The sequence below is a fragment of the Mesocricetus auratus genome, unplaced genomic scaffold (assembly GCF_017639785.1).
Source record: "Mesocricetus auratus isolate SY011 unplaced genomic scaffold, BCM_Maur_2.0 Super-Scaffold_100009, whole genome shotgun sequence".
NCBI lineage: Eukaryota > Metazoa > Chordata > Mammalia > Rodentia > Cricetidae > Mesocricetus > Mesocricetus auratus.
Genome location: NW_024429193.1, coordinates 13,591,927 through 13,616,980, shown reverse-complemented (window position 1 = coordinate 13,616,980; position 25,054 = coordinate 13,591,927). Strand labels below are relative to the sequence as shown.

Genomic DNA, 25,054 nt, shown 5'->3' with positions numbered 1-25,054 from the left:
TTTTTTTTTTAAGAATATGTCTGAGCTGAGCATGGTAACCTTGGCATGTGGGAAAAAGAGACAGGAAGATATGGAGTTCCAAACAAGCAGGGGAGTGTTTTTCTAGTGACTATGGCATAATCTGTGACGAAAGCTGCATAAGGAAGGACGTGTTTATTTGGGCTCATGGTGTCAGGGTGCTGCCCATCACACAGGAGCTAGAGGCAACTGGCCCCATCCCACCTGTGTGCACATGCTCAGTTCGCCTTCTCCTTTTAACCCAGTCAGGACCCCAGCCAGTGGAGTGCTGATGCTCACATCTAGGGTGGATGCTCTATTAACTTAGTCTAGAAACTCGCTGACAGATACAGTCAGGAATTTATTCCCATGGAGACTCTAAATCCCACCTGGATGACAGTCAGGATTTACCATCAGGGACAGTCAGCCTTGGCTATCTATCAAGCCAGCAACCAGCCTGGGCTACATGTGACCCTGTATCAAAACAAACAAAAACAAACAACATTTCTGCTTGTTTGGGGCATCCAAGGCACATTCCTTCTAAGTCATCATAACCTGAAATTCAGCATTAGACAGTAATAGAAGATTATAGCCAGTGTCAGAAGGGCACAGGGTACCAAAAAACATCGATTTGGGGGATAATAGGACCTTTAAGAAACTACTCAGATCTTCCGTCTGTGAAATTGCTTACATTTTTAAGCAAAGTCTCTATAAAAGGGAAGTTTTGTACAGTGGAAAGGCTTTGCTTGTGACTTCATTTCAAGTGGGAGTTCCTGGGGGTGGCAGACTGTAACTGAATAACCTTTGCCCTTCTTGAAACAACACACGCATGTAATAAATGTTCCGTCTGGATTTGCATCATTCAGCAGCAAAATTTGCATATCAGTGGGCTCAGAACATTATTTAATTCCTGTGGGGTGGTCTAGAGAATAGTGTTTTGGTTTGGTCTACTAGCTCGTTGCACTCAGAAATCTTTGTATATCCCACTTTATTCATTTATTAAACAACATTTTAAAGTGTCTATTTCCCAATAAATATCCTACTATCCAATGATTGAAGTATAAATACAAAAATATCTCTGGCTTCAAGTGAAAATAAAAGTGGCTTTGTCAAAGGTTCAAAAATTTCTTCAAAGAGAAAATCCAGGAAGTGTGATGGCTTTTAAGACACTAGCAGTGTGGTCCCTAGGCTGTTTTCCTTATGTGTAGTTCCATGCAGCTGCCCATGTTCTGATACCATCAGCTTTTTGGTTTAGTAATAAACTCAAGGAGCCAGTTGTGACCTGAGCCCATCAGCCAAATGACAACATGAAAGAATGACAAGGAAAGAATTACAAATGAGATGAGTATTTGCAAAGAGAAGGCATGCAAAGGGAGGGATGGTCTTCTACCTACCAGACCAAAGGGGTAATGCGAGTAGGGGCTGCAGCTCAGTGGTTGACTGCTTGCCTGGACTTGCTGTGGATCTGAGTTCTGTTCCCAGCACTCACTCTGGTCTGCTCACAGCTGCCTGGGACTCCGGTTCCAGAGGATCTGACCCTTTTCTCTGGCCTCCAAGCCCACCTGCCTGCACATGGCATGCACACACAGGGACAAATACATTAAAATGGGGTGATATCAAAAAATTATGTTTTGTAGTGAGCACCATTATGACTTGCACACCTTAAGATGGTCAAATATCATTTTGAGCTGGAGGCTCAGTGAGAATCTCGAAGTGGGTCTGTGCTTGTGAGAGTGTCAGTGTAATTAATGCAAGCTCATGGCTTAAAGGGAAGTTGCACTGGGAAAGCAAATCTTTTCCTTTATCTACTCTGAGAGTCACTGACACCTTTTGGATTTAATCTTTGCTTTCTTAATAATATGATTAAGTATTTATTGACTTCCTATTATTGACGATGAAGTTTTAATGTTTTATATTGTGCTTATTCTTCCCCTCCTATCACCTCAATATAAATCCATGATTTCTTGGCTGTTATAATTTACCTATTATGTCCATATAAGTATTTTTGTCATTGACCTCTGTATACTTGCAGTTTTTTTTATTAACAATGCCTCAAGATTACTTACTGTTTGTTCTCATTGCTTTTATATTCATTCTATGCCATAATATTTGTTCATATGCTACAACATATTCTAAAATACCTTTGAAAAAAATTCTCCCCAAACACATCATGTTTCTTGAACATTTTTTAAATTTGGTTTTACCTTATTTTCCTGGAGGTGTAGTACCTTCTAGAAGCTCCATTTTGCTTGACTGTACTGTTGGCATCTCTCATCCATGTTTTATCCATTCTCTTGGAACTCACTTCTTTTGGTCCATTTCCTTGTCCATGTGATGTGCATGCCGAGCTGGGCAGTGTTACTGAGGAGTCATCTGTCTAACCCTCACATGGGAGGGGATTTGTGTACGAGAGTAGAGAATTTTCTTGTCAGATTTTTCTTCTCTGAAATTGAAAGGCTTTCATGGTTTTCGTCTTTTGGCTTTCAGGGCTGTTGTTAAAAATGATAGAGTAATTCTTGGTAGTTGACTTATGACCTGTTCTTTCTCTTGAGGTTTTTAATAATCATTTGTTCTTGACATTTTGAAGTTTGTAATAATGTGTCGTGATATGAGTCTCTTCGTTCTGTTGGGAACACAATGGGCCTATTCGATGTGGAAGCACCATTCACTTTCTGGAAAATTCCCTTTGCTGTGTCTGTGTTTCTAATGAATTCCATTTACCCTTCCATTTCTGTGGCATATTTGGATTTCCACAATCAAATTATTTATTTTCTTATGTTAAGACCCCATTTTCCATCTTTGTGTGAGATAAGAGCCCTTCTGAATTACTCTTTTGGATATTTCTGTTGATCCGAGTGTTGCCCCTCCCTCTCAGACTCCCCTTCTTTCTCATAAGAAGCAGCATCTCCTTCCTGCTTCCTGGGTGCACATCCTACTCTGACCTCACTAAGGGCAAAAGAAATATTTTGAATTTTTCTTCTTGCGCTATTTTCTTCCAGATATTCTCTGTTTTGATCTGAGTTTTATACTGAAGCCATTCTTTGAGAATCTGCAGTTGTCTCTGTTATCATTTCAAAATATGACAGTAAAAGTACACTTGGGAATTGTTTTCGCACAGGCCTGACAACTGAGATGTTTCATGAGAGGATGTTGGAGGGCAAGCCTGCCTGACTGTCTTTTTGTGACCCAAATGTCTGGACCCCTGCAAGGTCTTTAGAGAGGACCTCCTCCCCCTGCTTTACAAGTGTAAAATCATGGTGGTTACCACTGTTAGAGTTCAGTGATTAAAAGAGTCTGGGATGAAGGATGGCCATCTAATGTGTTATGTGCATTTTTCCTGAGTCCCTTGTTCTGAACATGGTGCTCCTACACTTTCTGCTGTGATTGGATCATATTTCAATGCCATTAATCTCTACTATCCTATTAGGGTCTCAAGGTTTTTTTATACAAATGCTTAGCTACTTTCTACTATCCCAACAACCCAATTTAAATCCCCAAGAATTCATTCTTGAGCCCTTCAGGACTTTCTCTGAGTTGACCTGTTGTCTGTGATTGTCTGCCTCTGCAAGCCCTTAAGAGTTCACTTTTTCAGCTCCTTGGTGCTTTTTAAAAAATCTAATGTCTTTGTCTGCTGCTGTCTCTTCTAATCACCCACTGCTTGTGTAGTCTTGAACCACATTTTCTTCTTTTCCTCAGAAAGATCTTGAAGATTGAATGGGAAAAAATCTATGATTTCTACAGTTTCAATTATTTCTTAAATTTTAACACAGCCAAGAAAAGCCATTTTCGCTATCATCTTAATTCTATATTTGCTTTCTAGCCCAGTGTTGGGTGAAACCTAGTGAGTAAGTGAGTCTGTTTCAAGCTAAAGTGACTTAGATAAGATGAGGTTTGCTGAGGATGTGCTGGTCTGGGTAGCTTCCTGATTGCAACAGTAACCCTTTCTTCTTGCTGTCACTGGCTGCCAATGAGATGTGGCAGGGAGATGTAGTGTCACTTCAGAGTGGGTCAAACTGGACTGATTAACTAATTGTCAAAAGGCATCATATCCCTGGTTCATGACCCTAAGTGTGACAACACATGTAGACACCGCTTATCTAGGAGAAGAGTGTCTGATGTGTACCTGAATCCAATGTTACATAGACACTGTTTATTCCAGCTACAGCGCCTTCACAGCCTTACACCAAGCACTTCATCAACAATTTTTAGATTTGACTTAAAGTTTCATTTCCCACTTTGTGAGTAAGTTTGCACTGATCCACTTATGCAGAATAAATGTGTTACTTGCATTAAGAAAACTTTAAAGAAGCAAGTGTTGCTTTTAACATACCCACGGGGCCAAAGGTGTTTAGGGACACAGGTGTTCTGGAACCATAGCCCAGGTCTATGTCCAGAATATACCGTCGAGTAGTTATGTGACCCTGAATGAATTCCTGAAACACCGTGAGCCGCATTTCCAATGGACCAAAATGAAGATAAGACTCACGTTATATGTGGTTTAGGGTGAAAGCAATGAGACACCGCACGTAAGGTAAATGCTGACAGTGCAATAAATCTTCCTAGAACGGAAGACCACAGTCTAGACCCACTTCTCTTCCCATATCCGTGGGGATTGGAAAAAGCAAAAGCAACTGATCGCAAATCATTTCCTTGAGTTCCTCAACTCAGTGACCTGGAGCCGGGAGGCTTATATTTGAGTCATGATTTTGGCATGTTTGGAAGTGACTAAAACAAACCTTGCAAAAATGAATATAAGGAGACTGTCTAGTTAATTTGGCCATGTTATACAAATTGGCAAGGAAAAGAGAAGTATGTTGAGTACTGTATAATCTTTCTTATAACTCTGGTGGTTTCATTTTAAATGATCACTTTTTTAAAGATTATTTTTATTTATTTATTTCTAAATGTCGTATATGCATGTGATGTATTTTGATCTTATCTGCCCATCTGGTACCTTCTTCAAACTCTTTCCAGGACCCATCAACTCACATTCCTCCCAACCTCAAGTATTCTTTTAAAACTGGATTATTATTAATAGCCCGAGCCCAACTAGTGCTGACAATGTGGGAATGGATGCAGGACAATCACTTTAAGTTTTTTTTTTAATTTGGCAGAAGTGCAGCATCAGAAAGAATATAGCAGTAGGATACGGCTGGCCAAGATGTATCAAAACTTAAAATATTGAGAAATTAGAAGTAATATATCCATTTAGTTTTTTAATAGTAAGTGTTAACTCTACTACTTGTTAGACTCTAAAGCTTGATAACTTTTTTTTAAAAATCACTTAAATTACAATTACTACGAAGTATGAAACATCTCTAAGCTTTCAGGGATAATTGTATATGACCCTTGGGATAGAATGTTGACAGGTCTTTGTTTTTTGCATCTGAAAAACAAATGTAGATTCTGGGTTGTTTTTTGGTTTGTTTGTTTGTGTGTTTCATTTTGTTTTGTTTTGGCATGGAGCATACTCCCAGTAGAGTAAATTACAATGACTGGATTTACAGCGACTGGGGTAGAAGTCATAGTATTAGCATATGAGACTAGACCTCTCTCTCTCTCTCTCTCTCTCTCTCTCTCTCTCTCTCTCTCTCTCTCTCTCTCTCTCCCTCCCTCTCTCTCTCTCCCTCTCTCTCTCTCTCCCCCCCCCTCTCTCTCCCCTCTCTCTCTCCTTCCTTCATCCATCCTCTACTTTGTTCCATTTCCTTCACATTTTCTTTTTCCACCTTTGGAGAAGAGGCAGGCCAGCAGGATAGCATGTGATGTGTGTAGTGATTGTAGTGCCTGGGTGCCTGGGTGCCTGAGTCAGGAGACTCTCTCAGGAAGAGATTTGAGGACAGCCTGTAAAATAAAAACAAAATAATGTGACACTTGAGCTAAGTCCTGCTGGGAAGTAAGCCCCAGTGTGGGTAGGTTCTCTCAGTGGGACTTTGAATGGCCTTTAAAAGCTGATAAGCTTTGGTGATGAAACGTTTAGAAAGGATAAAAATACCCAGACTGGAGGATGCTGTGGCATAACCGGTTGTGCCATGGACAAAAGGTGAGTGTGTGGGAGCCTTGCTTCCAGAGCCACCCTTAGTTATGACACCAAGTTCAAGGGCAAAGATTCCCCAAGCCCACACCCAGCTTCAAGACATTAGAAAGACTCACAAAACCTACAGAAATCTGTTAAATCCACCATGAATTTTTATCATTGAAAAAGCAGCTGATTAAAATTAGCCCAAGGATGAAGGAGTTAGAAGCTGCGAGCCCACAAAGAGCCAGCTTCAGGAGTTCAATAAGCCTAAAGACTAAAAGAAGATGCATTTGTCTGAGGTAGAATAAGGTGAGATGAAATGACAGGGAGTGACATAAGAGCGGTAAGACAGGAACTGATGACAGCGATCCCTTGTGTCACACAGAGCCGTTGCAGAGTTTGAACCAGAGGTGTGTCAGAATCTCAGGTATGCTATAGAAAGATCATGCTGGCTCCCTGGTGGCTGTGAGACTCTTCACTGACACAGCACTGAAGTATGAAAAATGAAGTTTGGGGGAAATATGTTCAGCTAGGACTGCTTTGGGGACATGTAATTTCTCCTGGATACATTCAGCAGACAGAGGGATGTGCAAAGCCAGAAGCGAGGTCTGTGAGTCAGAATATGCGGTTGTTGCAGCTATGGTTTGAATGACGACATTGGGCCTGCTGTTTCCAGTAAAGAGGGCATGGCCGTTGCCTTGGTGACACCATCATTTATTCTACCTTAAGGAGCAGATAGAGGAGGGGGTACAGTCCATTCCGTTTTTAGGCAAAGTGAGATATGTTACTAAAAGCCACTGAGGTAAGGGATTGACTCTGAGACTGTATCCAATGGACACCTCTGTACTCCCTTGTTGTGTGTCCTCGGAAATAGAATTTAACTCCAACTTTTCCTAAGGGTAAGATAAGGGATGACAGGTGGAATCTGGTAAAAGAGTTGTGAGAATTTTGACCATATGGTAAAGTTCTTAGAGAAGTACTAGGTACATAGGAAGAATTTAGTACACCCCAACTGGCAAACTATGCAATATTGGAGAGACTACCTTAAATACCCCTCCCTGATAATGAGTTTGATGACTACCTTATATGCCATCCTAGAACCTTCATCCAGTGACTGAGGGAAGCAGAGGCAGACACCCACAGCTAAACACTGAACTGAACTCCTGGAACCCAGTGACAGAGAGGGAGGACTGATGAGCAAAGGGGTCAAGACAGAGCTGGTGAAACCAGAGAAACAGCTGACCTGAACAAGGGGGGAGATCCTGGACCCCAGACTGATGGCTGGGAATCCAGCATGGGACTGATCAAGACCCCCTGAATGTGGCTGTCAGTGAGGAGGTCTAGGTAATCTATGAGACCTTGGGTAGTAGATCAGTATTTATCCCTGGCATACAAATGGACTCTGGGTGCCGATCCCACAATGAGGGATGCTTTCTCAGCCTGGACTCTTGGGGGAGGGCCTAGGCCCTGCCCTGAACAAAATGACAGACTCTGGAGATGCCCCATGGAGGGCCTCACCCTCCCTGGAGAGAGGAGAGGGGATTTGGTGGGGGACTGGGGGGGAGAGCAGGTGTGGGAGGGGAGGAGGGGAGGGAGAGGGAGCTGGGACTGACATGTGAAGCAAGCTTGTTTCTAATTTAAAATTTAAAAATTAATAAAAAAATGAAAAAAATAAATGAGGCAATTTTACTGCCTTGTTGATAATCATCTATTTTTTTCAAATGATAACTAACTTCTTCAGTGACATGAGCTTATTATCAGGGTTGATTTTGTGGTTAGGACCACTTATGAAACTAACTCATTACAGACAACTTACTTATTGATATATATATATATGTTGACAGACAACTTACTTATTGATATATATATGTATATATATATATGTTGACATATATATATGTGTGTGTGTGTGTAGTGTGTGTGTATACCAAATATCTAAATGTAAATCCAAATTACAATTTAGTGATGTCTAGGCCAGGCTTAAACATTAAAGAGTTTGTGTTCTGGATGGACGTCTCTCTACATATATCTATCCGTCTCTCCCCCTCTTTCTCTTTTCCTGTCTTCTTTCTTTTACTTCTATTTTTCTCAGTCTCTCTTATATGTATTTCTGTCTTTGAGTTCCCCATTCTCTTCTCCATCAATTTCTGCCCCCAAAATGTGCTTAGTCTATGACAGATTGAAACAAGGGTGCTGCTGTGTGACTTTGCCTGGGAGGTTTATATCTATGTGCTTCATATTCAGGGATAACAGCAGACAAAGAAACAAACAAACAAACAAACAAAAAACCCTACCCAACTCTAGCTTAGTGAGCTAAGGAGGTTTTACAGTAACCTACAGGATCATAGAGGGTTCAGGAAGTGCATCACCAAAAAGCCCACCCCAGCATGAGTGATGACTCAACAGCTGCATCCCTGCAGATCCTGGTGTAGCTTTGAAACATACCCCCACTGAAGTCTCTTCCCTCTTAGTACTTGTGGATGGGAAGGTTCCTCCTATGTCTTGTGAGTTTCTGAGCCTTCAGAGCCTCCTTTGTTTGCTCCAGCAGGATATGTTTCATTTCAGAGGAAACAGCTACATGAGAGATGAATGTCAATTCAACTGTAGAGATATACCCCACCATGCAGTTTTAGCTGGGGGGGGGTAATCCTGCCATGGTTAGTTAGTGGTGTCTGTAAAAGTGATGTATGAAAGAATGACCGCTATCAAGCCATGGGATGAGGCAGCCATTGTGTTGATCTTAAGGTCAGACTGATAGCTCAAACCCAGCTCAACTGTTTACTGGTTGTATGACCTTGATCCGATTATATCATTTCTGTGTTTCCTCGATTCATCATTTGTCAAGTGGGCAAGACTTTCCTTTCCTTTTAGATTTATTTTATTGTACACATTTAAGTGCTTTGCCTGCATGTGTCTCCGTGCTCCAGTTACCCGACACCTGCTGAGATCAGAAGGGAGCACTGACTCCATTAAACAGTTACTTATAGTTGGAAACCACCACACTGATGCTGGTAACAAACCCAGTGCAAGAGTAACAACGTGAGCCATCTCTCTAATCCCTGGGCATACACTAAGTAAACATGAAACCAAGATATTACTTCCCACTTCTGTTTCTGTATGCAGTACGCCAGAAACAAGCTAAATAGAAGTAAATCATAAACTTGTCGGTTTAGGGGGAAATGAGGAGATAAATTCTCCAGGGGCTAAGATATGAATGAAAAAGGAGATGGCACACAGAGATGACACAATTCAGCAGTAAGATCCGAGAAAGCAGGAACAGAAGCCAAAGCTCTGAAAGGAAGTACTGAATAATTAACCCTGGCACATAAGAAGCCCTAGGGGGTCCTAGGAGGGCAGAGACTGCGCAGGGACAAGCACTAAGCACAGATCCTAGGACTGGTGACTTGGAGCGAAGATTCAATCCCTGAGGTGATGGATTCATTCTGAAGCTTGGACAAATGAGCCTTGAGGAAGGAGAATGAGGTAGGCAGAGCTGGCTGTGCGCGTCCTCCTGGACTGCTGTGGTCCACAGACAGGCGGGAACACAGAGATGGCTGTGCGCGTCCTCCTGGACTGCTGTGGTCCACAGACAGGAACACAGAGATGCCTGTGGGCATCCTCCTGGACTGCTGTGGTCCACAGACAGGCAGGAACACAAGGGGTTAATCTTAGAGAGGAACGCTGGTAACACTGGAGGAGCCTGGAGAGCTGGAAGGTAAGGTCCTTTTCTCACAGCATCTCTCACAGCTCGGAAGGGAAATGATGGGCAAGTAAAAGGATCTAATGCAGCATAAATAGAAATATACCAAAGAAAAATGCAAACAAATGTGGCAAAAAATGACTCATTCAAAGAATATTGCTGTAAGATGATCAGATATTCTGATCACTTATTAAAAAAGAAGAGAAAAAGTCAAGCCAGATCACCCCTGTTAATAAAAGACAATGAAGCAGGAACAAAAGAGGGAAAATGAAGAGCTGACAGGAAGTTAAGATAGATTTGAATTGTGGCTCTATAGAGCTCAAAGGTCCTAGAAATAAAACCTTGTAGACTGAGATGGTACTGGAAAGAGCACAGAGGGAGATTGCACAGTGCAGGAGACACAGTAAAAGAGAAATAGATCTAATTAGCAAATTAAGAAATTTCTGATGGATTACTTACATAAACGTAAAGAAACAAAGAATACAGGAAGTGAACATTGAAGTCCACAGGGCACGCTAAAGTCCTCACAAATACCTTTGCAGGTACTTAGGAAGGAAGCATTACTGGGATTGAAAAATATTCAAGCTAAAATCAATTTCTACCATTCTCTAGCCACATTGCTGTTAGGTCAGATTTTAGTGACAACAGCAGACAGCAAAGTAAAATATGAAACTTGTAGCAGGAACTTTAAAAAGAAATAGGAAATACATAAAAAAGAGTTCGAGACCAGCCTGGTCTATAAGAGCTAGTTCCAGGACAGCCTCCAAAGCCACAGAGAAACCCTGTCTCAAAAAACCAAAAAAAAAAAGTTTCTGGAAAACTAGCAATGAATATAGCACCTGTAAAATCTAGAAGACATGGCTAAAGCCTTGGTCAGGCTGATGTTTAGCTTAAATACCTTTGTAACCAACGGACTCACCTTCCCAAATTAGAAAAAGAAAAGTAGTGAAGGTTTAGATTAAAGCCTGACTCTAACTCACAACATAAAAAAACAGACAAAGTGGAGAAGCCAATCAAAAGGCTGCACTTCTGAGATGATGAGAAGGGGCATTATCTCAAGAACAGAGCAAAATACCCCAACCAGAAAAGAACTGCAAAATATAGGCCAGGCGTTGGTGACACACGCCTTTAATCCCAGCACTGGGGAAGCAGAGGCAGGTGGATCTCTGTGAGTTCGAGGCCAGCCTGGTCTACAGAGCAAGTTCCAAGACAGCCTCCAAAACAATACAGGGAAACCCTGTCTCGAAAAAGGAAAACAAACAAACAAAAAACCAGAAAAGAACTACAAAATATGTCCCCGGAAAAGGACAATGAAGAATATTACCTACAGATTTCTGAGTAGTACGTTTAATATCCTTCATGAAATTTATTGTTTCTTATAAAAATACAAACTTCATGTTGTTTGTATTTCTACAAATAATTGACTCCGGGAGCAGCCATGAGTTGGAACTCAGCAGAAGAGAAGAGGAGGGTGAACATTGAGGGGTCAGTGAAAAAAGCGTATGTGGTGAGTCCAGTTGGCTGAAGAATTCTATGTCATGAGAAATAGGAAGATAATTCCACAATCATTTAGATTCACTTAATTATTAAATTTATTTAGTGTCCCAAGACATGATAATGAAATTGTGATACCACTGGGATAGGACAATAAGGTAAAAAGGTAGATTAGCTGAATGTGCATTGATGCTTGAATTCTACTTAAATTATTAGTTGAGAATGAAATCAAGTATAAAGGATTGTCACACAGCAGCAAGCAGACTGTCTGAGGAATGCATTCTCAGTTCATTTAATAGAGAACTCATTGAGGGATGACTGTTCCAAGCCATCTGACTCTTTTACAAGTTAGTCACTATAAATGATGAAATTCAGCAGAACTGGAGGAAGGATACTGAAGTACCAGTAAGATATCAAGGACACATATCCATTCTTAAGTTTTCAACTTGACACTCTTCCTAATGGCATCTCATTTTAATAGGACCAAACTACTACTTGAAACAGAGACACTCTTGCAAAGTGTGTTTTCTCAGGACAAAGACCAACCCTTGATGCTGTACCAGAGACTTACCTTGTGCCAGGATGACTGGCTTACTTGGCACATAGTGTCTACAATGATTTTGAAAAATGAATAATAATTTTCACAAACTCTATGGTATTATATGCTTTCAATTTAAGTACTGCAATTTTCAAAGAAGCAGCACTCCTCTGTGGCTTTGTCCTGGGACTGAGATAGGGTTGTACTTGGAGTCACAGATCACTAGGCAGGATTCCCTCAAGTCATAGATTGGCAGGGCAAAAACTCCAAGAGTGTGACTTTTGTTAGAGATTGGTGATGAGTACAGTTAACAAAGTTATCTGGTAAGTTTATTTTGCATATGAAAATAAACAAGCATTTGTGGATTATAATAAAAATTTCACATTAGTTATACTGAAATAACATGAGAAATCAAAGATATATTTTGTGAATTATATGCTATTGCTTTAGAATGGGCCATTGAATCTTGGGGGAGCTTAAATTTCTGCATTGCTGTTGAAAATATTTTTATGGGAAAGTTTGAGACTTGCTATCACATAATGTCTTGATGTAAACAGTCATTACCTTTATAATTGCTATAACTATTTCATTAACAGCTAGCAATTGTAGTCTAACTCAGTGGAGTGTTTGTACATGTCTCTGTGAGAAAGCACTTTAAATCTAGTACTAGATTACAGATAAATAATATTCTGTGATTATTTAATCGTTATTCATAGTTGTGAGGCTTGGGCCTCAGTCTCTCTTCAAGCTTTATTCTTTGCAATGAATAGAAACAGTCAAATATCTACTGCTTTGCTCCAAAAAGGAAATTAATAGTGCCAAATATCCTTAGCTAATTGTGCTTTTTATTTTCCTTTACATATTGTAAGCCTTTGCCATGTTTACTCAGAGATTATTAGAAGCACACACAGATGCAAATGGGATCATAGAATCATACCTTTGACTAAGTAGGCTGTATTTTTAAGAAATGATTCATTCATTATTTAATGAATGACATGAAAAGCTATATGATTCTAAAGCAAATATGAAATCTGATTGAATTCTGGTGGGACCAGCTCATTCATTCAGAACTTTGAGAACTCTGCAAGGAAATAGTAGAAGCATAAGAATGAATCAGACAGAAACTGTCTTTCAGGACTTAACAGTTGAGTGAGAGAGGTAAGCAGACCACTACTGGCAATAGTATAATGAACAATAGATTTTTTAAATCCACGACTATATTAAAACCGTATTATAGAAACTATGCGTTACATAATAAATATTGAAAAAGAGTCTACGGATTGGATAAAACTCACTGAAGAGAACTGGAATATGAAAGAGAGAGAAGCATGAAAGGAACAGAAATAGAGCAACGCTCAAAACAAAACAAATTTAAATCCCTTTTCATGCCTCACTAAGGGGGATTTGGGTAGCCAAGGAGCTTTAAGTGCAATATATAATTAAAGTATTAGTCACAGAAAGCTTTAATTACATTCCCAGGGGTTTGAAAAATTAGAATTTAAGTGATGGTGTGAACTTAATTTATATAAAAGAACTGTGAGTTACAAGTTACTCTTGTCAACAGGGTCTCAGTTTTGTTTGAACACAGTCGTCATTAAATGTTGCTATAAGTTCAGGACATAAATGACATTTCAGAAGCTGTCATTCAAACTACTAATGGGTGACACCTCCTTCACTAGCGTTTGCTACCTAGAAATTACTTGTTGATAGAGCGTGATTATGGTGCTTATAGAAAACAGTTCTTTTGTACGCAAAAATTTGTATGAATAGGTAAGTAAGAGCCTTTCTGCCTTCTTCTCTTTTCGTTTCTAGGCATAGATATTCTTCACCAGCTAGGCATTGGAGGCAAAGATGTAAGACACACATCACCAGTGACTGCCGTGCCGTCGTCATCCATACCATTACCTCAGAGGGTCCAGTCAACAGAATTTGGTGCCATCTTCAAAAACAATGCCTATATTGAGGCACCTCTAGTGAACATTTTACCAGTTACTTTAAGACAGCCACTGACAGTGCTGATTGGGTTGCAGTCACAGAAAGCGAACAACGCGTTCCTCTTCAGCATTCGGAACAACAACAGGCTGCAATTAGGAGTCCAGTTACTACCTAAGAAACTAGTAGTGCATGTTGGAGGGAAGCAATCGGTCGTTTTCAACTACAGCGTCCATGATGAGCGATGGCACTCGCTTGCCATCACTGTCGGAGACCGAGCTGTCTCCATGTTTGTTGAATGTGGAAAGAGATATTTTAGTGGAGAGACCACTTCAGAAGTTCAGGCCTTTGACTCTTGTAGTGTGTTCACCTTGGGAAGCATGAATAATAACTCTGTCCACTTTGAAGGGACAGTGTGTCAGCTGGAGATCATCCCTTCCACAGCAGCCTCTGCAGACTACTGCAGATACATGAAACAGCAGTGTCCCCGAGCAGACGTATCCCAAGCTGAAACAAACCTTCCTCATACAGCGGGAATGCCAACCAGACACCCTGAGCACACTCCCTTGCCGCAAGGATTTGGTGAAACAGAATTGCCACAGGAGATATTCATAGAACACACCCACTTGCCCAAAAGATTTGGTGAGACAGAATTACCAAAAAAGACATTCACAGATCGCACCCCCTTGCCCAAAGGATTTGGGGAAGCAGACTTGCCACAGAAGGCATTCTCTGATTCCAAAAACATTCCAAATATCAGAAACAACAATTCTGCCACAGCACATAAAAGCCAAGAGCACCAGATACCAAGGTCCCAGCTAACATCTTTCCATTCAGGAAACGTCTCAGCCGTGACTCTCCCAAACTACGGAATCAAAACTAAAGAATTTACCACTGAGGAAGAGACAAATTTCAACCTGTCAGTGTCTCATCATCACCCAAGTGAGGCAAGGATACATACAGCTGGATCAGACAACTTCACCCAACACGGTGAGGAAGTAGTTGGCCCGCCCGTGACTAAGCAAGCATCATCTAACATTGCACACACAAATCAAGAGACCATGACTAATTTCAAGAAGGCTGTCACAGCAGATCTACACACCAATGAACTCATGGAAATGGAGCAGATCTTAAACACCACCCTGTATAGAGTGACACATGGGCCCTCTGTGGATAACCACCTTGAACTAAAGAAGGAAGGTGAATTTTACCCTGATGCTACTTACCCCACCGAAATTAGCTATGAAGCCCAGCCTTACGATTATTATTATTATGAGGATTATACTGCAATGCTTGACATGGAGTATATGAGAGGGCCAAAAGGGGACCCTGGACCTCCCGTAAGTTGGATTTTATTTTTAAAATATGTCTTAATGCATTAACTTACCATGTATTTCAGAGAGTGTCTGAACCATACACTCTACGACAGACTAGAGCTATCTAAGTAATGTATCCTGCCACAGTGGGTGACGTCATGCTTATTATAACAAATCAACCAGTATACAATCCTGTCTCAAATTACCCTGTTTTAATTGGCAGGCTGGAAAGTTACCTAATTCTCAGTAAAGAGGTGGAGAAGCTATATGGTTTTTCTAATTCAGTTGAAATCCAACCAGGAATTTAACTGCAAATTATATTCTTTACGAAAAACAAAAGCAGCTCAATGCCTAGTTATGTAAAAAGGATACATAAAAGTTAGATTATGAAAAATATAATAAATATACCAATTACATATGCTGTTATCAAAATAACATTAAATGGATTGTCAAAGTGTATTATTTGTTTTTAGATAGATGCTATTTTGTAGAAAATGCTAGAAACAAAGCAAACTACGATGTTACCATTCTCAGTGAAGTATTTTCATTTCCATGGTATATAATGTACTTCATCATCTCTTTAATGATGTAGCCAACTTACAGATGGATTAATATAAGCTCTACTTACTTAATATAAAAATACCCAGTCAACCTACATTGGTTTAAAAAAAGATCAGCCTATTTAATGGAGAACCCCAAGACAATCCACTAATACTCAAACAAAGTTGTAAAACATTGATCTGAACTTCTCAGTTCTAAATTTCTTCCATTATGCAAGGTACAATTAGAGATCAGCATTTGAAACTTTCTAAAATCATTTAAAAACCTCATTTCCATTAGTGTTGTGACTGCTTGTTTTGCCTTTGATATTTGTATATGTCAAGTAATTTGCCAGTATGTCTTTAGAATTTTATTTCAAAATTGTAAGAATACTAAGTGTGTCCTAAGGCACTGCTTTTTATTAGTACTTTTATTATGTTATGTGTGTGGATGTTTTGCCTGCACATGTCTGTGTACCACATGTATGTCTGGTGGCCATGGAGGCCAAACGAGAGCATTCAGTCTCCTGGAGTTGCAGACTGTTGTGAACCACCATGTGGGTGCTGAGACTCAAACCCAGGTCTTCTGTAAGAACATCAAGTCCTCTTACCTGATGAGCCATCTCTCTAATGCCATCAAGACACGTCTTCATTTGATGAAAATACAACGGCAATTATCGACTGAATTCTAGAAACCATAGACCGAGAGAAGATGATGCCATGTTCTTGGCTGGTGTTTCCTTGTGGTTATTACTTGAGGCAGCTGAATTCTTAACAACTCTTCTTACAGCAAACTGTTGGGGGTTATAATAAACCCAGCAGGCGCACTGCTATACAGAATTACCACCTTCACAGTACTTACAAGGAGCTACAGGTAGCCACCTACTTTCCTCAGAAAGTCAGAGTAGTGGGGTGAGCATTGTTCTGCTAATCTGTTCTGTAAAGCCCCACGTCGTTATTCCATCTGGATTTGTAAAGCAATAATATGTTCAGCTGACATATCCTTAATCTCTGCAGAGTTTGAGGCAGAAGCACAGCTGCTTTGTTCTGCAGGAGTCTACATTTCAATAAGAAAAAAACTAAGTATGCGTGCAACTATATCTTGTGGTGAAGCAAGATGCACGCTTTCGGGTGCTGGAGAGATGGCTCAGTGTTTCAAGAGATAGCACTGCTTCTGTCCTTAGTTCAGTTACTAGCACTCACCTTGGGCAGCTCACAACTGCCTATAACTCCAGGGAATCTGGAACCTCTGGCCACTGAAGGCACTGCACTTGTAAGTGTGAGTACACACACACACACACTTATGTGTACATATGCACAATTGAAAACAACAGAATAGATCATATGTGGCTGAAAGCCATAATCTCATAAACTAAATGTGTGGGGTGAAAAAATAATATTTTGGGGTAGATCTCTAGGAACAATCCCATGTAGATCACTGCATTAGGGTCTTATGACAGAATTATGTGGGACTTGGCCTTAAGGGGTAAATATTTTTACAGATGAGAAAGGCAGATTCCCCTTCCTAACATGGGGAGAACAGAATGGTGGCTGTCACTCACTGCTGCGGGCGATGCTCTAACAAGCCCTTCACATGCATTCTTTTGAAAGAGCTTTGTAACATTAGTACAATTGTCCTCAGGTTCCAGTGAAAGAAACCAAAAACCAAAGGAGTTTATTGCCAATAATAGCATGGCTTGCAAGGGATACACCCAGCATTTGAATACAGATTTTCTGTCTCTAAGGCCAAAGTCTCTTGTGTTAAGCTAAATAGTAATGGACAAAACCCAAGCAAGGTAGCGTCACATCATGGAGAATCTTAACTGTCAAACTGACAGAACTTTATATTATTCTTAGGACTTTGACAGGTTTCTAAGCAAGAACACTAACTAACAAAAGTCATTCTGGCCTTAGTACCAAAATAGGTGGGAAGTTCATGGTTCCATATTGCTGTTGTATTATTTGGACATTATTTGGCTTTGCAGAAGTGAAAATGGGAAGGTCAGATTCTGAAGTAAGATATAGAATATCTGTTCTGAAAGAAGATATATAATATCTATCTGTTCTGAAGGAAGATATATGATAGAACTGGGCATTAATTGGGTCTAGATTTCAAGTAAAAACAGAGAATGGGAGATTGTTGTCATGTGTTAAGGTTACAGACAGAATAGCAATAGTGATGAGAATCTGTCCATTTAACGCCACCAGCAGAAGATGCTCAATAAGAAGGGTAATAAGTCATTCAGGCGAAAGAGTTGAAGAATTGAAGTCAAGGCTGGGGTACAAATCTGAGAGTCTTCCTTGTCAGCATTCCAGTTGAGAATGATAAGGTTGTGTAGTGTTTTCAAAGAAAGAGACCAAAACGGGAAAAACTTTGCTTGCTGGTTAGAGAAGAAGAAAACAGAGTAGTTGAAATGATTGCAAAGAAAAATATTGTGCTTACTGCAAAACCCAGGGGAAAAAGAGATTGTTTGGGGGGGGGGAAGAAATTGACTGGCATTGCCGGGAGCCCCAGAGACGTCAGAGTGAGAGCTGGGTGGAGGTAGGAGGGTGGCCTCCTTTCTTCTGATGAGAAGGCCACGGCTGAGCGTGCAGAGTCCAACTCCAGAGCAGTGTGGGAGCCCGAAGGCAGAGGACAGAGTGCTGGTGGGAGAATGGGAGTGGGGACACATTTCTCTGAGCTTGAAGAGGCTGCTTTACTTCCTGATGGTCCTGTGCAAGCCCTGTGGCCTGCCCAGGTTCCCACTTTTGGGTGATAGCATTTGTCTGTCTTCATCCCTATACAGTTTATCTATAGTGTATCTTTAATTTATAACTTTGTAGACATATAGCAAATGTACACGTTTATGTATTGTATGATAATCCAATAACACATAAAACCAAGATATTAAGTACTTTTATCTCCATATCATGTTTTTGTTGTGGAGCCTCCAAATTCTGTCTTCTAGTTCTTCATGAAGTATAAGTTATTGTAAACTAGTTCTTCATGAAGTATAAGTTATTGTAAACTAGTCACCCACTGTACTGGAGGACCTGAAACAGCACCCTGTGTCACAGTAGTTTTGTGTATAGCCTCCTTCTTCTGACCTCTAGAAATCACTCTGCTCTCTTCTTTGGCAGATATATTTGTAATTTTGGCTTCTATGCTTATGTGAGAATATATGGTACTTTCCTGTGAGTTCCCATTCCATCCAAGTTATGCTACCCTAGCCTGCGACACACACTGTGTATTGTTACCTTGTCATCCCCTGATTGTTCCCTCACTTGGCAGTTGCTTGTAGTGCCGTGATGAATATGGAGGAGCAGGTTTCTCTCTCCCATGCCAACTTCATTTCTTTTGGGTATTATATATTGCTAGATGGTGAGGTAGATCTATTTTTAGGTTTTGTGGAATGTCCATACTGCTTCCTGTAATTGCATTACTGATTTACATTCCCACCAACAAGAGTTTATGAGATTTTCTTCATCCTTGCTGTATTTGTTATTTTTTGCTTTTTGGAAAAATATCTGAGGGGAGATTATATCTCATAGTGGTTTTAATTGCTTTTAACTAGGGAAACTGAACATTTTTCACATGCTTACTAGACACTTGTATATCTTAATCGAGAAATGTTCGTTTAGATGATTTGATCATGTGAAGAGATTATTTTGCTGTGAGGTTTTTCAAAGCTCTGATACATTCTATTAGTAACTTGTCTGAGGAATGTTTTGTAAATATTTTCCCATACTGATGGTTATCTTTTCATCCTTTTAGTTTAAGATTTATTTTTATTTTCTGTGTATAACTGCTTTGCCTTCATTTACATAATTGCATTTCATCAATGCCTGGTGCTTGCAGAAGCCAGAAGAGGGCATTGGATCCTCTGGAACTGGGGTTATAGAAAGCTGAAAGCCACCATATGGATACTAGGAACTGAATCCAGGTTCTCTGCAAGAGCAACAGTGCTCTTAACCACTGAGCCATCTTTCCATTAGAAGTCATTTAACTTTATTAGTGAGCTCCTGGTATGTCACATGTGGTATAAGACAGATTTATTATGCTTTATAAGAAATACCTCCGCATAACAGTTTAACACATCATGAAGATCCTTGGTATAATTCTTTTACAAGAACACAAAATGTTTAGTGTTTCATTTCTGGAGGTTAAGATGCTCTTTTGAGGTGTGAAAAAGAAAAGAAAACCTGCACTTGAGCGCCAACTCTGAGTTGAATTTCTCCTTCTGCAATAAAAATAAATGTAGGCAAAAATCATCCACGAAACTACTAGTTATACTCTCTGTAAAAACCAGGTATCATGGCTGTAACCATAAGCCACGGGCTTCCTGCTGCCATTTCTGGCCAGATTAAAGAGAAATGGTAGAACTTCACCTCATCCCTGCTGATGTGGGTGAGAGATTAATGTTGCTTCAAAACCATTGTCAGTTGGGAACAGGGAATGGGGGGAAGGAGATATTGTGGAGTAGGATAAATATTTGTGAGAAAAACATGCTTACTATTTATCCTGCCTAACGCCTTGATGTTTGCTTCCTAAGGGTCCCCCTGGTCCCATTGGTATCCCAGGTCCATCAGGCAAGAGAGGCCCGCGGGTGAGTAGATGGACTTCAAGCCGTGTTCTCAGAAAGAAGGGTAACATTCCAGCGTGTTTTGTTTTTCCTAGTGCTGGGCAGGGTATACATACTCTGGGAACATGTGTCTTCACACTCAGTTCCTCCAGTGAAGCCTTGTATGTGTGAGAGTAGGCAGCCAAAGAGCTCTCTGTGAAAATGTCCAGGGAATAGGATTAACTTTTGAGAGTTGTGATTGGTTGGCTGGCTCCTTTATTCTTAGTTATAAAGTGATGCCAGTGTTCTATAGTAAAATGTGCTTGGGAAATGAAGGGGGTCAGACCGCCTTAAAATACTGCATTCCTGGATTGTATAGTGGGAAATACTGGAGTTATTGACTAGAAAAAAAATCACAAAGGAAAAAAACTGCCTTATAGATCAGCAGTAGTTTCTCACATTACATGGGTCATACAAAACATTAGTGCTCGGTTGCTCTGTTAGAATTAGTGTCTTTCAAACCTAGAGAAATAAATGTAGATTTTTATTGAAGTCTTTCTTGGAAAAAAAACACTAGAAAAAGGATTGTATGCTACCAAATAACAAAATAGCTTTCATGCAGGGTGTTGTATGCGTTAGTAATGAGAATTGTCACGTATGATCATAGCTCAAGGCACAAACTAGGCTCTCAGGGAATACAATGAATTTTTAAATTCAGATGATAATAATTTATCAGCAAAGGACAATCAAATTGGCAAGCATTCAAGTGACTGATAGAATACTGTATGGAATACTAGGCTAGTATGATAAACGGGCTCTTCAAAAACATTTTAATCCTGAAACTAAATAGCACGAGGCATAATGCAGTTGAAACGATAGCACGATATTTCCATAACAGATTAGAACAGTAGACAATGCCTGGAGGCAACATTCTACGACTCTCACATGCAGTAGTCTCAGCAGAAGCTGTCAGGAGAGAGAGATTACCTCATGGTGATGAGTCCAAGGTTTTAAGAGGAAGCTGGAACCAAACTGAGATTTGAGGAAGCATTTGGGTAGATGTGGCAAAGTTAGTGAAGTGAGAATTTAAGTTAATCATCCTGTATCCAGATCTTGGCTGCACGAATGGGTGCACAGGTTGCAGAGTTCAGAAGCCAAACGAACACACAATGGTGGGCTTCTGTCTCTTCAAAGCTCAGATGGAGCGGTAAACTCTGCTCTGGACAGCGATGTGGATAACACCACACCTGAAGACAAGCTTTGGTGTAAATGATACGGTCTGCTGTTCTGCTGTCTGAATAGCATTTATTCCAAGGCTAGACCAGCAAGGGAGCAGAGGAATAATGTAAAAAACATAGCTTCATTTTACTTTTAGCATTTATCTTAATAGACTATGTAATAGTTATAGGCATGTCAAAAGAAGCCCGGTTATTCATATCTGTTCTTAGACTAATGAGCCATGTTCACTATTTGCAGGGCATTCCGGGACCACACGGAAATCCTGGGTTACCTGGGTTGCCAGGTCCAAAGGTGAGAAATTCCTGTTGAGCATCATGTCATTTTCCTGACATCGTAAAAGTATGTTTTCTGCTTTTCCGGCTAGACTTGAAACATAGGACGTCTCTGACAATCCTAGGTCTTGGTTCTTTAACAAGATCGTCTGGGCAGGTTGTCCTGGGTAGCGTAAAAAAAAAAGCAAGCCAAATGAGCCACGAGGAGCAAGTCAGTGAGCAGTATCCTCCTCTGGCCTCTGCTTTAGTTCCTGCCTCCAGGCGCCTGCCCTGCTTGAATTCCTGCCTTGGTTTCCATCAACGGTAGGCTGGGATTGGGAAATGTAAGCCAAATAAACCCTTTCTTTCCTTAGTTATTTTTGGTCAGTATTTTATGACAGCCACAAAAAGCAAACTAGCAGCCTATCTATATTCCATTGCATCTTTATATATACAATGTCACTTAGCCTAAAGTTGTTTTGAGTTTTGTTTTGTTGAGATAAGGGTTCTGCTGTGGTAACATGACTAGTGTTGAACTGCTGGACTCAAAATATCTTATCTCAGCCGCCAAGTGATGCGGGTGCCTGCATTTTCTTCTATGCCCAGATTATAATTTTATCGTTATTATTGTTATTTAATGAGTTGGGTCCTTAAGCATTAAAATACCATACACACAGTTTCTTAGATCAACAACCTTGTAAACAATAATGGACCACTGCTGCGTCCCTGGTAGAAATAATGATGGCTCGGGCAGACAACTTAGAAAACAAACTTTCCTCTCAAAAAGTTTCTTTGACTGACGGATGCAGGATTCTTAGTTGTAGTTCTAATTTGCTTCTAAAGTTGTAATTGGTCAAGAGAAAAGACTGGGCATCAGGTGGGCTTCTCCGCTGGCCACCTCTCCTTGGTTGGTCAGCTTGCGAGCTGTTTAGTGGCATCTGTACATCCACGAAAGAAGATGCAGCTGCTTCTCTCACGCAGTGAAAAATGGTGGAGAACTGTTTGTTCTTAGCTGAGAATAGTAATGAAATTCAGAGCTGAGTTTTAAAGACTCCCCTTGTGGCTTCTGTATTATATGAGGTCTGACAAATACTTTGCCAAAAAGACACATTTCTCTTAAGCATTTGGAGCCGTCGATTTTCTATTGACAGGAAGGAATACCACAGATAGGGAAATTTGTGAAGGAAAGAAGTTCATTTTAGCCCGTGGTTCTAGATGCAAAGTTTAAGGTGAGTCATCCAAATCAGCTTGCTTCGGTGAGCACCTTTCGTCTGCCTTCAGCAAATCCCTGTTCCCAGGACCCAGATACCCTTCACCTACAAACATGACCCAATGAATAATTAAGGTCAACATGAGTTTCAGTGGGAACAATCCACAGTAGCATCACAAGAAAGGTTATTTTAGCTCTGTGTCCAATAACACTGACTGAAGACTGATGTCCTATTTCTATTGAGGTATAAAAGAATTCACTGACTGTGGAAAGTATCTTGTTTTAACAACAGAATAGATTTTAACAGTGTCTTTTTACTTCTATTTTTTTCTTAACCATAAAAGTAATGCTAGCTTGCACTTTCAAGATTTTGAAAAAATTATCAGGTAAAGTCATATGGTAAAATGTTAAATTTTGTGATAAGCAATTTTATTTCATTAAATTATCATCACTTCAGTGCTATAACAATGGAATTATTATTAATGAGAAATAATTATCAATAGCAAAATAATATATTTAGCTAATAATAGTGAAAATTTATTGTGTCTCAAAAGTAGCAAAGGTAGTGTAAACTTCACTATTTGTGTAAAGAGAATACTTAATAGTAATATTACTCATTGTTTATTTTTAAAACCTCATTTTTACTTAAGATGTTATTAGAGATCTCAGCTTTTACAAATCAGATTTAAAAACACACTAGAAAGAACACAACCCATCTCTAGCTCAACAGTTTTTTTAACTCTATTTTTTCATTCGTTAACATTTTTCACACAAATTTAATGGGTTCCAGTCACTTTCATGTTGAAGTGTCCTCTGTCATCCTCGTCCCTTCCCCACGGATAGTCACTCTCCAAGTTCACATCTTCTCTTCACTGGTGACCCACTGAGGGTCATTGAAGTCCCTTGTACGTACGAATGGGGGCTGTGTACTGGTGCCTGAGGAGCTCATCAAAGGCTGCATCACTGAAGAAATGAAGAAGGCCATTAACTGCCACCAGTTCCTCCAGGACGGCTCCTGCTCCATTCATGATAAAATCCTTAAGGGCTTGTGGTGGAAACCACAGCTGTTGTGAATTCACGCATGCAAAATAATGTTATTTGACATCATACACTGTGTATGAGCTGAACACACGGGCACGAGTTCTGCACCCAGTACCATCTGTGGACACATGACTGAACACAGTAGCACACACCATCTAAGTGTCTCTTCACACAGTGTCCCTTAACTCTCCTATCCAGGGCTCCAAAGGAGATCCCGGACTGTCGCCGGGCCAAGCTGCTTCTGGAGAAAAGGTAATTATTCTTCAATGAAATAAGAATGTTTTATTTATTTTTAGTATTTACAAATAAAGGTTTCTAAGGGTCTGGGAAGACGGCATACCAGGTGAAGTGCTTGTTACACATGCACGAGGACCTGAGTTTGGATCCCTAGCAACCATATTTTAAAACTAGTATGGTGGACAGTGCTGGGATCTCTGGCTTCAGCCCTGGGAGGCAAGAAAGACAAATCTTAGGGGCTTCCAGGTTTAGACAGGACACTGCTCCAAATGTAAGGCCAACAGTCATGGGGGGGAAACCCAAACTATCTCTGGCCTCCATAAGTGTATATGCAAATGAGGACACTCAAACATATGCACGTCCATGCATGCAAGCCTGTGTGCTCGCACTCATGCACACACACACACAAATAAATATTATTTTTCTCTCTTTATATATATATATATTATAGTTATATATATATTTGTATGGCCAGAGAAGATAGCAGAAATCTGTTGAATCTTAACAAACAAATATTTGAAAAATTAAGTAAATTGCAGTCTGCCAGCTTTGTTGCTGGTTTGTGCCCCATTAACGGTATCAAGTGTCTGCTTTAGGCTGACGTCTGTCAGACAGGGTGAATGGGCAAAAATGTTGGAGCAGAATGTGGGTTTTTTTGTTTGTGTTTGTTCCTTTGAGACAGGGTCTCATGTAAATCAGGGTGGCCTCAAACTCCCTGTGTATCAAAATAACGTGGACGCCTACTTCTCTTCCCCAAGTGCAGGGTCACGGGGCAGTTGCCTCTCCAAATCTGGCCAAGGACTTGTTCTTAACCTCAGAGTTTTTACTGTTGATATATATATATATATATATATATATGAACATGTAACACTTAAATACAAAGCCCTATATTTTAGGAATGTTCTATAACCCTTACATCAGTGGTTCTCAGCCTTCCTAAGGCTGCAACCCTTTAATACATTTCTTAATGCTTGGTCACCCCCAACTATAAAATTATTTTAGT

The 25,054-nt window shown here is 40.2% G+C and overlaps 1 protein-coding gene across 4 annotated transcripts in view; it reads left to right on the top strand.

The window, feature by feature from the left end:
* Positions 1-25,054, top strand: part of Col24a1 (collagen type XXIV alpha 1 chain) — a 261,191-nt gene that overhangs the window by 4,871 nt on the left and 231,266 nt on the right. For all 4 annotated transcript variants that reach the window (XM_021233967.2, XM_040751646.1, XM_021233968.2 and 1 more), the window contains 4 exons: positions 13,558-15,017; positions 20,065-20,118; positions 21,550-21,603; positions 24,013-24,066. In XM_021233967.2, the coding sequence (XP_021089626.2) occupies positions 13,558-15,017; positions 20,065-20,118; positions 21,550-21,603; positions 24,013-24,066 (1,622 nt within the window). The remainder of the gene's footprint in view (positions 1-13,557; positions 15,018-20,064; positions 20,119-21,549; positions 21,604-24,012; positions 24,067-25,054) is intronic.